Source organism: Macaca fascicularis, chromosome 6 (genome assembly GCF_037993035.2).
Source record: "Macaca fascicularis isolate 582-1 chromosome 6, T2T-MFA8v1.1".
NCBI lineage: Eukaryota > Metazoa > Chordata > Mammalia > Primates > Cercopithecidae > Macaca > Macaca fascicularis.
The window spans coordinates 127,119,286-127,132,649 of NC_088380.1; the positions used below are offsets into that span (position 1 = coordinate 127,119,286).

Sequence of the window (13,364 nt, forward strand, 5' to 3'; positions counted from 1 at the left end):
CAATGATTCTAGAATTTCTGGCTCCAATTCTACCTGAGGATATTTTTATCCTCACTTTTCTATGGTTCAACTCTGAGACATTTTTTTCTGTTGAGTTGAGCAAAATTCAGATTTTTTCACATGGTTAAAAAGTCTTCCAATTAACATACATTGGATGTTCTCTTAATCCATTTGGGCTGCTATAATAAAGTACCACAGACTGTGGCTCACGCCTGTAATCCCAGCACTTTGGGAGGCCGAGGCGGGCGGATCACAAGGTCAGGAGATCGAGACCACGGTGAAACCCCGTCTCTACTAAAAATACAAAAAATTAGCCGGGCGCGGTTGTGGGCGCCTGTAGTCCCAGCTACTCGGGAGGCTGAGGCAGGAGAATGGCGTGAACCCGGGAGGTGGAGCTTGCAGTGAGCCGAGATCGCGCCACTGCACTCCAGCCTGGGCGACAGAGCGAGACTCCGTCTCAAAAAAAAAAAAAAAAAAAAAAAAAAAAAAAAAAAAAAAAAAAGAATAAAAATTCATGTCTCACATTTCTGGGGCCTGTGAAGCCCAAGGTCAAGACACGAACTGATTTCGTGTCTGGTGAGGTTCTACCTCCTTTTAGAGACAGGTCTCACTGTAGACTCATATGATGGAAATAGGGAGGAAGCTCTCTGGCACCTCCTTTGTAAGGACACTAATCCCCTTCATGTGGGCTTTGTCCTCATGAATTAATAAATCCCAAAGGCCCCATCTTCTAATACAATTACCTTGGGAGATAGGATTTCAAATTAATTTTGGAGGAATAATCACACCATAGCAGAGGTCAAATAAAATGAACTCACTATAGTTAAGAATGAGGGCAGGAAGAGATACTCCGAGTAATCCCACTTTGTATTAGAGTCATGTAGAGAATTATCTAATTGTTCCTGCTGGGATTATGTCTAATTAAATCTAGTGGCACATCTACTCTTAGCATAGATTCTTGCTCAAGCATTTACAAATATTTGTTGAATTGAATTAATTTCAAAACACACAGAGAAAACAGTTTACTCATTCATTCATTTTGTTAAGTATTTATTGATCAGCCTTTTTGCAATAGACAGAGTTCTAATTTCTCAGGATATTGTGTTGAGTACTTACATTTAAACTCCCAGGTCTCATTTTTTTAAACCTATATACATCAACCGTAGATAGTCATCATGCCAAAAGCAGTTGATACATTAAAAGGAGACATTGTCCAGAACAATAGAGACAATTCAACAAAATGTATTAGTGAACAAGGAATTCTAGCTCTCAATTCATTGTTCCCTAGATGTGATATATTGGATATGCCATTTAGCCTACTAAGGTCTTAACATTTAAGTAGATGCTCTTTAGATTTATACTTATTTAAGATTTATCTAGATGTTCTTTAAAGCTTATACTAAACAGAAATTTAACTAGATGATTTTTAAGGCTTATTCCAGGTAAAAAGAAACTTAAAGTCTTTATTTTAATCTCTCAAATTGGTGGTTTTCAAAGTATGGTCCCCTACCAGCATCCTAGAAATTTGTTAAAATACACATTTTAGACCTCACCCTAGACAGACTGGACTACAAACCCTGGGGCAGGGAGTATAGCAATCTTTTTTTTTTTTTTTTTTTTTTTTTAAGAAGTTCTGATGGGTACTAGAGTTTCTCAACCACTACCTGGACATATAAAATATATTTAATAGTAAATATATGTATGGAAAACTTTTCTAATTTTTCACAGCTATATCACTGATATGGTTAGGCTTAGTATCCCCACCCAAATCTCATCTTGATTTGTAATCTCCATAATCACCACGTGTCAAAGAAGAGACCAGGTGGAGGTAATTGAATCATGGGGGCAGTTTCCCCCATGCTGTTCTCATGATAATGAGTGAGTTCTCATGAGATCTAATGGTTTTATAAGGGGCTTTTCCCCCTTCACTCCACACTTCTCCTTCCTGCCACCTTGTGAAGAAGGTGCCTTGCTTCCCCTTCACCTTCCCCCATGATTGTAAGATTCCTGAGGCCTCCCCAGCTATGCTGAACTGTGGGACAAAATATTTTGGGAATATTCTTATGTTTTTTGTGAATTTAAAATTATGTCAGTGTCACAGAGTTTATTTCCTATGGGTTAATTACTAGGGATCAGCTGCAGTGGATTAAACACACACACACGCACATGCACATATGCATACACTTGAGAATACTGATGAAGGCTTGTAACTGAAGAAACAAAAACTAGATGATCTCTTGTAATTATCCAATTCTTCCTGTTACAAAACTCAGAAAATGATTAATAGAGAGACAGGGAGAATAAAATCCTGGGTTTACAATCACTTCTGTAAATGAGTAAGACCCTCCTTTATTTAGAAATCCTTTCTAAGTTAATAAGTAATGTGGTTTGGGTGTGTACATTTGCAGCTAGCACTAGTACATTAATGAACTTATAGAAAGATTTACCAGAAATTTTATTAGGTGTCACTTTTGCTGTTTGGTCTCTATAACTAGAGTCTAAAACATCCTACATACTGATCTCTGAGAGTCTAGGATGACCCAAAGGAATGAAAGATTTTTCCATAGGGTAATACAAAAATAGGAAGTAAATACACTTGATTTATATTCATGGGCCCTTTTTATTCTGTCTTCTCCTCCTCAATATTTTTAACTCTCTTTATAAAAGTTTCTTCTTTAGACATATTTTATGGAGATTTGCTTTAAGTGATCCTTAATGACTAGAAGATAGGGACAGACACCACTGCTGCAATCCTACCAGCTTTCTCAGTTTGGGCCTGGAAGCCAATTTTAACTTTTCCCTATTCAGTTAACTCCATATTGTATAAAGATATAGATAGATAGATGATAGTCATTATCTCAGAGTGAATTGTGATATGGGTGTGGGTGGTGTGTTTCTAAGCAATAATTTTGATTTGATTTTAAGCCAGAATTATTTGTTTCAGTAGCAGCAGTGGATATTAGAGTATCAGAAGATAACAGTTTTCTTTCTTTCTTTCTCTTTTTTTTTTTTTTTTTTTTTGAGACAGAGTCTCTCTCTGTCGCCCAGACTGGAGTGCAATGGCGCGATCTCGGCTCACTGCAAGCTCCACCTCCCGGGTTCAAGCAATTCTTTCCCTCAGCCTCCTGAGTAGCTAGGATTACAGGCACCCACCACCATGCCCGGCTAATTTTCGTATTTTTAATAGAGATGGGGTTTTGCCATCTTGGCCAGGCTGGTCTTGAACTCCGGACCTCGTGATCCACCCATCTTGGCCTCCCAAAATGCTGGCATGAGCCACTGGCATGAGCCACTGCGCCTGGCCTGTGTTTTTGTTTTGTTTTGTTTTGTTTTAATCTTTAGTGAATGAGATTCAGAGTAGCATGGATATCTTCTTATATCGTGGGAGGATTATTTTGTCACTGTGAAGGAAAATACAATTTCCTTTCCTCCTCTCCAATATCCTTGTCTAAAGTTTGACTTAACTTTGAGTTTGGGGGCTTTCTTACCCACTTGCCTACTATTAAGAGTCAAAAAATAATTCTAATCTAGAAGAATAGTACTTTCTCTTTTTCCCTACCATTAGCTCTGGCTATTTTTGACAATTTTGGAGAGTCTGTAAACCTGATATAATTATTTTCATGTATATTTTTATAAAATGAAGAATTTGAGGATATAAAGGATGTTTTAAAAAATCTAATTATCCCTACCTCAGAGAACTCAAGCATATTACTTATTTAACACTTATAATCATTTCTTCTCTTTTTCTTTTCTCCAGTTTGCATGCTGCAGACTTGTTCTTATAATCTCTTCTTAAGTCTTTCCAGCAGCATCTGCTTTTCACCTTTCCTCATTTCTTCCCCTGATTTTTCAATGCAGTTTTCAATGGTTTTCTTTTGACACCACTTTCAAATTTCATTTTTTTCTTCCGTTCTCTTTCTTCCTTTATATTCCACATATGACTTCCAAAGGTTTTGTAAAGATGAATTGTTCAGGATGAAGAGAGTGATTGATTAAGAGCCTGCAGAACTGGGAAGAGGAGAGCTGCCAAGATTGTCTTCATGTGTAGAAGCATAGTGGAGCTACCCAGAGTGTGAGAAGCAAGAAACAGAGAGCCGTGCTAACGCATGACGAAAAGCGGAAGCCTATTAAAAGAATGATCTGGAGGAGTGTGCAGTGAAGAAAATAGAGTCAGCCTGCCGGGTCAGTAGCTAATAGCCCATGGGTTTGCAACTAAGGAAATTAAAACTCTAGCTAATGAGAATTGTAGACACCTACTGAGAGTGAACCGAAGGCTTCCTATTAACTTCCCTTCTTGGGTCTTCTTGACAGAAAAGTCAGAAAGTTGTTTCCTAATTGTGTAGTAGCAAAAGAGTTGAAATGGAGGTTTAAAAAATGATGAAAGAGAAGTTTGAGGCAAACTCTTACTCAGCTCCTTCACGAGGTCCAAATAGGATGCCTCCCCCACTCCACTCAAAATGTAAATCAGCATAGGTCACAAAAAGAGGAAGGACAGTTAAAAAAAAAAAAAAAAAAAAAAAAAAGAGTTGGGCCAGATAAGACATACAGCCAAGACGACTCAAGACAGTCAGCGGGAATTTGGGGTGTGGGGACTTCAAATTAATATATCCAATATTAGCTTTGTGGAATTAGCAGGATTAGGGTACCTCTTTCAAGAACACTGGTTAAATTTCATGATTTCAATAGATGACCAATAGCTATTATTATGTACCTCCCCCCGCTTTTTTTTTTTTTCTGCAGAAGTTAAAAAGTTTGTTTGACTCGCAGGTCACCAAGAGATTGATTAGAGGCCTCTCGACATCATTTGGGTTTGGATAAATCTGTAGGGCCACTTTACAGACTGTCTCCAACTCCTGATCCCACTGTGGTTCTTTCTGAATTGATCCAGGTCCCTGCTAGCAAGTGAAGCAGAAAGAATCCAGGCTAGTTGTGAGATGACATACAGCAGGCTGAGATGATGGGGACATTTCAGAACCAAGAGGAGGTGGCGGGCAGGACACAGACTTGTTTCTCCCACCTTGATGCCAACGTGGTCTGGGAGAGATCTCGAAGGGCAACGTCGAGGGGACTGCTAGCGTCAGCCAGGGCGCCGCGGTCCGTCGCCCCTCTCCGCGGGCGGGGAGCGAGCGCGTGTGCGCGAGAGCGGCGGGCGGCGGCAGGAGGAGGCGCAGGCGCGCTGCTCGCCCGTCTGCAGCCCCGCGCCGAGCGCCGCGTCTCGGGAGTTGATGGCAGCACCACTGTGCGGCCGCCCGGCCGAGCGCGCAGCGCAGCCACACGCTGCTGCCCAGGGAGCGCCCAAGATGTGGGGGGACCGGGGCGGCAGGGGCTGTAGCAGCGCCAGGGACGGGGGCACGCAGCAGCCTCCGCTCGCTCGCCTGTCCTGACCTGCCTCGCTTGCCCCCGAAGAATGTCAGCCAAGTCTAAGGGGAAACCCTCCTCGTCCTGTCCAGCCGAGGGACCGCCGGCAGCCTCCAAAACCAAGGTGAAGGAACAGATCAAGATCATCGTGGAAGATCTGGAATTAGTCCTGGGAGACCTGAAGGACGTGGCCAAGGAACTTAAGGAGGTGAGAGGCGCGGGGGTGGGGAGGGAGTTCGGCGCCCTTCGACCCCTGCGGGGTCCCCTTCCCATTTTCGGCAGGGACCGCCAGATTTCCAAACTCCTGGGAAACTACAGAAAAGGCGCCTGCAGACGGACTTTCTTTGCTCCGGATACTCCTGAGAGGAGTTGTTGTTGCACTTTTTAATTTTTTTTTTTTTTTTTTTTTAATCAGGAAGAAATCAACTAGTGTTTTAATCGATGGACCTGGGCTGGTGGGAGGGGTGAACGCACGCGTGTCTCTGAATCTGTGTGTGTGACGACGGCGGAGGGGGTTAGCTGGGGGTGTGTCGGCAGAGGAAGTCGTGAGCAGCCCGGCCGGAGCGTGCAAGATGCTCCTCTCCTGCCCTCTTGCTTCCCCAGAGTCCTTTGGCAAGTCCGCTGCCTATCTGGCAGCCTCCCCAAGTCGGGGCTGAAGAGGGGCCGGGTTCTGGGCCCTCGGCCAGATCAGGGAGGGCAGCCTGGGGGAAGCTTTGCTCAGGCTCCCCTCCCTGTCTCCTGAGCCTTGCTGCAGGGAAGGCGACCCGGGCTGCTGGCAGCCTTGGGGCTAAGGAGGGGGATCTGGGACTTTCTCACTTTCTCAGTTCCTGAAGCATCCCCTGCTCTCCTCCGAATGTCGTTCCCAGTAACTCTGGGCCTTCCTGACACCCTACCTCTCTTTTCTTCCTTCCACCCTGTCGCCACTTGGCACTGAACCCGAGGAGCAGGACGCGCAGGAGAGTGTGTGTGTGGCCGGGGTCTTGCCACTGGCGTCGTGGCTCTCTGCAACTGGGACTGCTTCGGTTCTTCCCCCCTTTTCCTCTATCTCACTTATGTTCAGCCCTACTCCCGCCCGCCCCTAGCCCCAGGTGATCCAGATGGAAAGAAGCAGGGAAGGTGTCAGGGTTGAGGCTGCGTAACTCAGGCGGCGGCTCCGGGCGGGGGTGGGGGCCGGGCTGGGAGGGGTGGGGTCTCCCGAGCCAGGCTGGCTGCGGGCGGCGTCGCGGAGCTGGTGGCAGAGTCCCAGCGCGCCGCTCACTACTGAATGGGCTCCTGGTGCGGTTCTCGGTGAGGGAGTCCGTAGCTCCGCTTGCGTGAGAGCTAAGACTGGAACTTCGAAGGTGGTGGTGGCTGCAGCGGGAAAAGAAGGGGTGGGGCGCAGTCTAGGTCCAAAATTGTAATCCTGTTTCTGAAGCCAAGGGGGAGGAGACTGAGGGTTGTTTGGATGACTGGCCTCTAGAGATTAACCTCCTGTATTCAATTTCCAAACCAAATTTCAAGAGCCCCGTCGTCTTCCTTCCCTCCCCCCATTACCTCTATGAACTGAACTCCGCATTTGTTACCTAATATAAGTCTGTTAAAATGGGCCATTCGTCGCCAGGGTTAAGTTTGCCAATGGCAAATGTCGTTCCTGTAGGTTACTCCACAGACAGAACATAATTACTACTGAGGTCCTGAGAGTGGCTGTTAATATAGATTCAGGGATAAAACTTGTTCGTGTTTTCAGGGTTTCTCTAGGATTATTGCTTCACAACTGGTTGACAGATGGTGGGGTTATGCATTGAAATTCAATTCTAAAAATGCTGTCCCTTTCTTTGTTATTCTTTTATATGACATCTTTGGCAGACTGTGTTTTCATCTGAAACATTATGGCGTTTTAAAAAATGAAATTGGGCATATTCCTTTCGGCAGAATTGTGCTTAATAATTGGTAAGGTTTCTATGGGGAATGTAGAAAACCTACAGCGGCACAGAAACGTATTTACTGTTATCATGAGGCTGAGACTAAAAGAAAGGTAGTTAAGCAGAATTCTGCATCTGTGAGCCATACTTCCTTATGTTATAATGCCAGTTCACTCACTTTTTTTGCACAGAATAAATGACAAGAAACTACACATGGTCCTGGTTTTACTTTGCATCATTATTTATGGACATTTAGAGATCAAGTAGATCTGTAGTGAAATCTTCAACCTCCCTGTGGTTATTGGGTAGAATCACAAAAATGTAAATCAGGAAATCTGTTGATACCACTTTCTGTGTCTTCATTACTGAAGATTTTTTAAGGTGAAAAAAAAAAAAGGTTGTTTATAAGAGGAATAGAAAGCAGAGATAATGTACAACCCAGTAGATGAAAATATATAACAGATCTAGAGATACAATTTTGACTCAACATTTTGGAATATTTGTTTGCCTTAAGGATCTGTTTGAGTAAAAATCTCACCATGAAACTGAAATTTATGACTGATAAATAATGTGATGTGATTGTTAATTACTTTTGTGGGGTATCATCATCCTAGATTTGCACAAGGAAGTGTACCTACTATGGCCAAATCCCAAAACATTGGCTATTCATATAATACGAAGGAAAGTATTTTGAGAACAAAGTATTTATAGGGCATGTTTAACCTATGACATCTTGCAGTTGTCCAGCATGTATCTTTTTAGGATAATCCTGCATATGTGAGTGAACATGTCTTTGGTATAGTTTTGGATAAAGAAATAACAAAACTTCGTATATTACAAAGCTTGTTGGTTTCTGTAAATGAATGTTGCTATTCATCAGTTGTCATATTCAATATTCTGGCAGCTTAAAATGAGTACGTGTTAAATATACACTGCTATATTTAGAATTCTAACTCCTTTATTGGCAATGCTATGCTTTTAGACCATAATATATTTTAATATAAATTATCGGTGAGTTCTTCTTAACTTGGGACAGAAATTAAAAAAGTAGTTATGACTGTATCACTATGTCAGTCATCACATAGTATTTGTTTCTTCTTTCTGCTTTCAAAAAATATCTAGTTAAAATGCAATCTTCTTTAATTCTGTTCTTTGTTTTTGCATAATTTCTGCACCAACAATATTAAACTTTGGTTTGAGGTTATTTTGATATTGCTTTTCTTCATAGAAGTTCTCTGGGCTTAAGTCATCTGAAAACTCAGGTAGTAGAATAGATTCAAACATAATAGTAGTTGCCTGAAACACTTTAATAAATAGTGACAAAACTCCAGTCTGCTCAGCAAGATGAGTTGTTATTTTGGGTATCTGTTTTATGATTATTTCGTTCTAATTGCTTAATCAGTTATAATTGGATTATATATTAGAAGCAGAGGAACAGGCTTTCTAGAAAGTCCAAGAGCAGCCTTATTCTACTGTCAGAATTTAGTAAAATCTCAAACAATTTGACTTTTCAGAAATAATATGGGTCCTTTAGTTTTCTATGCAATTAATTTATTGGAAAAGCCTTAAATATAATTCAGTATACTTATTGAGCACCTACCATGTTCAAAGTACTAATACCACCTTTTTAATTGCCACCAAGATGAATAAAGCATCGTTTCTGGTCCCAGTGAGCTCCAAAGGTTAGGTAGGGATATATTTATCCTGTCTTTCAACCTCAGCGCTATCAAAAGGCATTGTGGCCTTTAGTGGCCACTCTCACTGCAGGCTTGGGGAAATCGAGAATTGAGAATAAGAATGAGTATATGTTGATTTATAAAATGATACATGCTGCATACTTAGTAGTATGGCAAGTCTTTGATGAAGAAAGAAGCTTAAAAAGATTAAAATATATGAATTTTGAGAAATTTGCAGGTGATTTAGTTTGTCATGATTAACATGAATGGATCAATACCATATACAGGAGATAACATGTTCAAATGTTGTAACTAAATATTGAAGATTTCCATTAAAGGTGAGTCTTTTGGAGAATGGAGAGTTAAAAAGGAAGATTTTGAATTCTTCTTTTTCTTAATGTAAATTAGGTTTTAAGAGATAGTCAGAAGGTAAAAGGAAATAGGTTTGGACTACATGAGTAATCCACGTTGCATTTTTCTACACATTGAAAAAAAAAATAAAAAGAAAATAGTAGTGAAACTCTAGAGTTTTAGGGATAAAATTAACCATAACTGGTAGAGTAGGTGTGAGTGATACTTTTTCACTATGAAATGTAGAAACAAGGCAATTGCTTTTTAAAATATTTCTGAAATAATCTAATGCCTTTGAGTAGCAATATGCCTGTTCTTTTATGAAGATCTCACTGGTAAACTGTTTTGCATTAAATTCAGGTATTAATATGGGATCACATATCTTACTGGTCACAGTGACACTGGAATCTCTAATAATCAGCCTTTTATCTGGAAACAAAATTAATTGCAGCTTTAGCGGGATTCTCTTCTAGTTTAGACTTGTTATAACCTTGAGCTTTTCTTGTAGTGTTTATTTTTATGATTTGAAGCAACAGAGCTACTATATGAGTTGAAAAAACATTTATATATATAATTTCTTGAGAGGCTCTCTGAGTAGACATGACTCTAACGGAGGAACAAGTTAAAATAAGTTGTTTTGTTGTTGCCTTAGAATCACTCAGTGACTGGATCTCCATTGATGAGAAGTATGTCAGCATTGTTGCCATGGACTGGAAAGCACCCATAATTTGTCTTATAGTGGCATAAACTGAAATAAATTTAAGTTGAATTTTGAAAAATTCTAAACCCATAGGAAACAGTCTGATTTGAACTGATGAAAACAGAATTAACAATTATCTGAAAAATATTTTCACTTTTAAATGTTCCCTCTTTTAATGTCTTAACCACTTGATATTCTATAGTTTGTTGTTCTGGAAAGTCCTACTGAGTATTTTTTGGTTAATGAGCCCATGCATAAAAAATTCATTACAAGAAAAAATTATAGAGAATAATCTTGGAAGTATTTTCTTTTTGTTTGAGACAGAGTCTTGCCCTGTCACTTAGCTTGTAGTGCAGTGATAGAGATCTTGGCTCACTGCAGCCTCCATCTCTTAGGCTGAAGGAGTCTTACCAGCTCAGCCTTCTAAGTAGCTGGGACTACAGGCATGCGCCACCATGCCTGGCTAATTTTTAATTTTTTTTTTTTGGTGGAGATGGTATCTTGCTATGTTCCCCAGGCTGGTCTTTAACACCTGTCTTGAAGTCATCCTCCTGCTTAGGCCTCCCAAAGTGCTTAAATTATAGGCATGAACCACCATGTCCACCCCAAAGTATTTTCCAGGTTCTAAAGTTGTGAATAAATAGAATTTAGTAGTTCTTTTAATTGTAGCAATAGTCATACTTTTATTACTTTATACAACAGTCTACCTCCCCAAATTGTGGTATATTTACCAAATGCTAAAATGCTCTAAAATTTTTCTTTACTTTGGCATGATGGCCTAGCATGTTACCAAAAATAATTTTGAGAACATAAACATAGCCAGTAATCATCCATCATTGTCTATTTCCAATGAGTTAAAACATTCAACACTTAGAGGATTAGCTGATAAGAAATTCAAGCAGCCTTAAAGTAATAGACAATGTGTTTCAGGAAATAGTGAAGTCATAGATAATAAAGCCCGTCTAATAGGTTTCATTATTACCTGAATTATGTTATTTTCACCCTTGCTTCTCTGAGGATCTCAGGTACTTAAATCTAAATATAGAAAAAGAGATAGAAATGCAAGTTGGAGCAAAACATATTTTCCCAAACTATAGAACTTTCCTTCTGTAGAATAGTTTATGAAAAATTTCAGGGTCAATTTTTGAGAATTCGCGTAATAAAATTCCAGTAGGTCGCTGATGCAACTCTGATTGAAATATACATAACTGACATCAAGCTGCAAATACAAAATTAACAAACAACAAAGGGCACTATTAAAAAAATCAAATTTATTTTTTCTGATGTTAGGAGCAGTACATGAATATTATAGAAAGTTTGCAAAAATCTAAAGAAATATAAAAGAGAAAATAAAAATTATCTGTAGTACCACGTAAAAATAGATATACTAAGCATTTTGTTATATTTCCTTTTAGCCTTTTTGTATGCATATTTTAACATAGATGAAGTTATACAAAGTTATAGATTATAAACAATGACATTTTCTACTTTCTTGAATAATATAGATCATAACTATTACACAGATTTGCTGTAAGTTACTTCATACTTCTCTTAATGTTGGATAGTCTATTTATTTCCAGCTTTTCATGGTTATTAAATATCACTAGAAAGAGGAGTTTTGGCAATATGAATAGCTAACAGAGGTCTTACTCTCTGCCAGGTACTCTTCTCAGTGCCTTTATCTATATTAAATTATCTAATTCTCAGAACAGATAGATGAGGAAGTTACTAATATTGCCGATTTTACAGATAAGAAATCTGAGGTCTGAGATATTAAGTCATTTGCCCAACTCACTTGACTTGTAAGTGGAGAAGTGAAGTTTCATTGCCAGATAGCTTGGTGTCAGAGAACAGCATTGACCACCAAGCTCTATCACGTTTCCTAATTGTTTTTAAACATTTTCTTAGAAGTCAAGGATCTAAAAGCTTTATAATTCTCAATTCATGTTGCCAAACTGTCTTCCAGGGAGTTTTCACAAATTTTTGCTTGCAGCAGCAGTATATATGTGGACACTGTTTCTTAAATTGGGAGTGAAGCTAATAAACCATTACGTTATTTCATTAAGGCTTGCTGTAGTTTATTAACTTCATGGTAACAGTCATTGTTTTTGTGGGTTGCAGAAAACAGTATTGAGACAAAATTAATACTGAGTAAATTAGACCTTGCAATTTAAAATTTGCGAATAAAGAGGTGCTGTGATTAATTACCTTTAGTTTATTCAACAAAAATGTTGATAAGAATATTACATAGCTGTTTAATATTCTGGCTGAGAAAATAAAGGAACAACTAGTATGGAAGCTTGTTGATATCTACCATTGTATATAATTGTTTCAAATGAATAAAAATAATTTGGAATGTATTATTCTCTTGTTGCTGTTAAATTACCTTAGAAGAGAGACAGTATCCTTAAATTTTCTGAGACGTTTGGGGTTTGACAGTTTTCTTGTTTTCTGCTATGACTGAAGAATTAGAGAATCTTGTTGAATTCTTTACTAGGAGCAACATTGTTGAACTGGCTAATGATGTCATATGTTTATTATAATTTGATTTCTTGTATTAACTTTAGTGCTGTCGATTATAAACCACCTCCTCTCTCCCACATATAAGGGGTATAAGAAATGGCCTTATTCTAAAATTGTTTTCTTTTCCAGTATATTATGAATAGAAATGTTTATTGTGTTAAAAGTTAGTGTTCATTTGGAGAATGACTCTGAATTAAGTTTCCCACAGGAACTGGGAACCCAAAGCCAGCAGTAATTCGTCTTTAAACAAGAACCAGAAAGTAGCATTAACTGAAATGAGAAAATAAAGACATATCTAATATTCAAATCAAAGTAGACTCACAAGGTAGTCTGTCAGCTCAGGACAAATGTTGTCTTGCTTATATGGGGTAAGCTATTTATTTATTTAGAAAGGAAAGACATGAGGATTCCAAAGGATTTAAACTCCCAGACCCCACTTTCAGACAAGAAATATTAACATTGTTAGGACTGAATTTATATTCATAATCTTTGTTTTCTCTCTTTCTACTTTGCAAATGGTACTTCAGATTGGTGTTTGAGATAAATGTTTACTTGCAGAATAATTGAAATTTGGCAAATTACATACTTATGCTCAATGAAACAGTTATGATGTTTAGGACTCTATAAATAGATTTTCAGCTACAGATAACATATGTCATCCTTGTCTGGAAAAAGCAAATTTGATGATTTCTGACAGGTTCTTTCTCTAGTACCACACAAATGGTAACAGATATATTGGTGTGCATATACCCCTTTCATAATATCACATCTTATCTCAAGATTTCAAACTGTATGTTTATATGAGAGAAAAACATTGGGTTAAAAAATATCAGTCAAATCAATTGCCTTCTAGCA

The 13,364-nt window shown here is 38.9% G+C and overlaps 1 protein-coding gene across 5 annotated transcripts in view; it reads left to right on the top strand.

Moving 5' to 3' along the window:
- The first annotated feature begins 5,212 nt into the window (after nucleotides 1-5,212).
- The window catches only part of PRR16 (proline rich 16), a 311,330-nt gene continuing 303,178 nt past the window's right edge, over nucleotides 5,213-13,364 (top strand). For all 5 annotated transcript variants that reach the window (XR_012414584.1, XR_278169.5, XR_012414583.1 and 2 more), the window contains exon 1: nucleotides 5,213-5,566. Coding sequence is in view for 1 of the 5 variants with exons in the window: in XM_005557597.5 (XP_005557654.2) it covers nucleotides 5,408-5,566 (159 nt within the window). In the remaining 4 variants the exon portion in view is untranslated. The remainder of the gene's footprint in view (nucleotides 5,567-13,364) is intronic.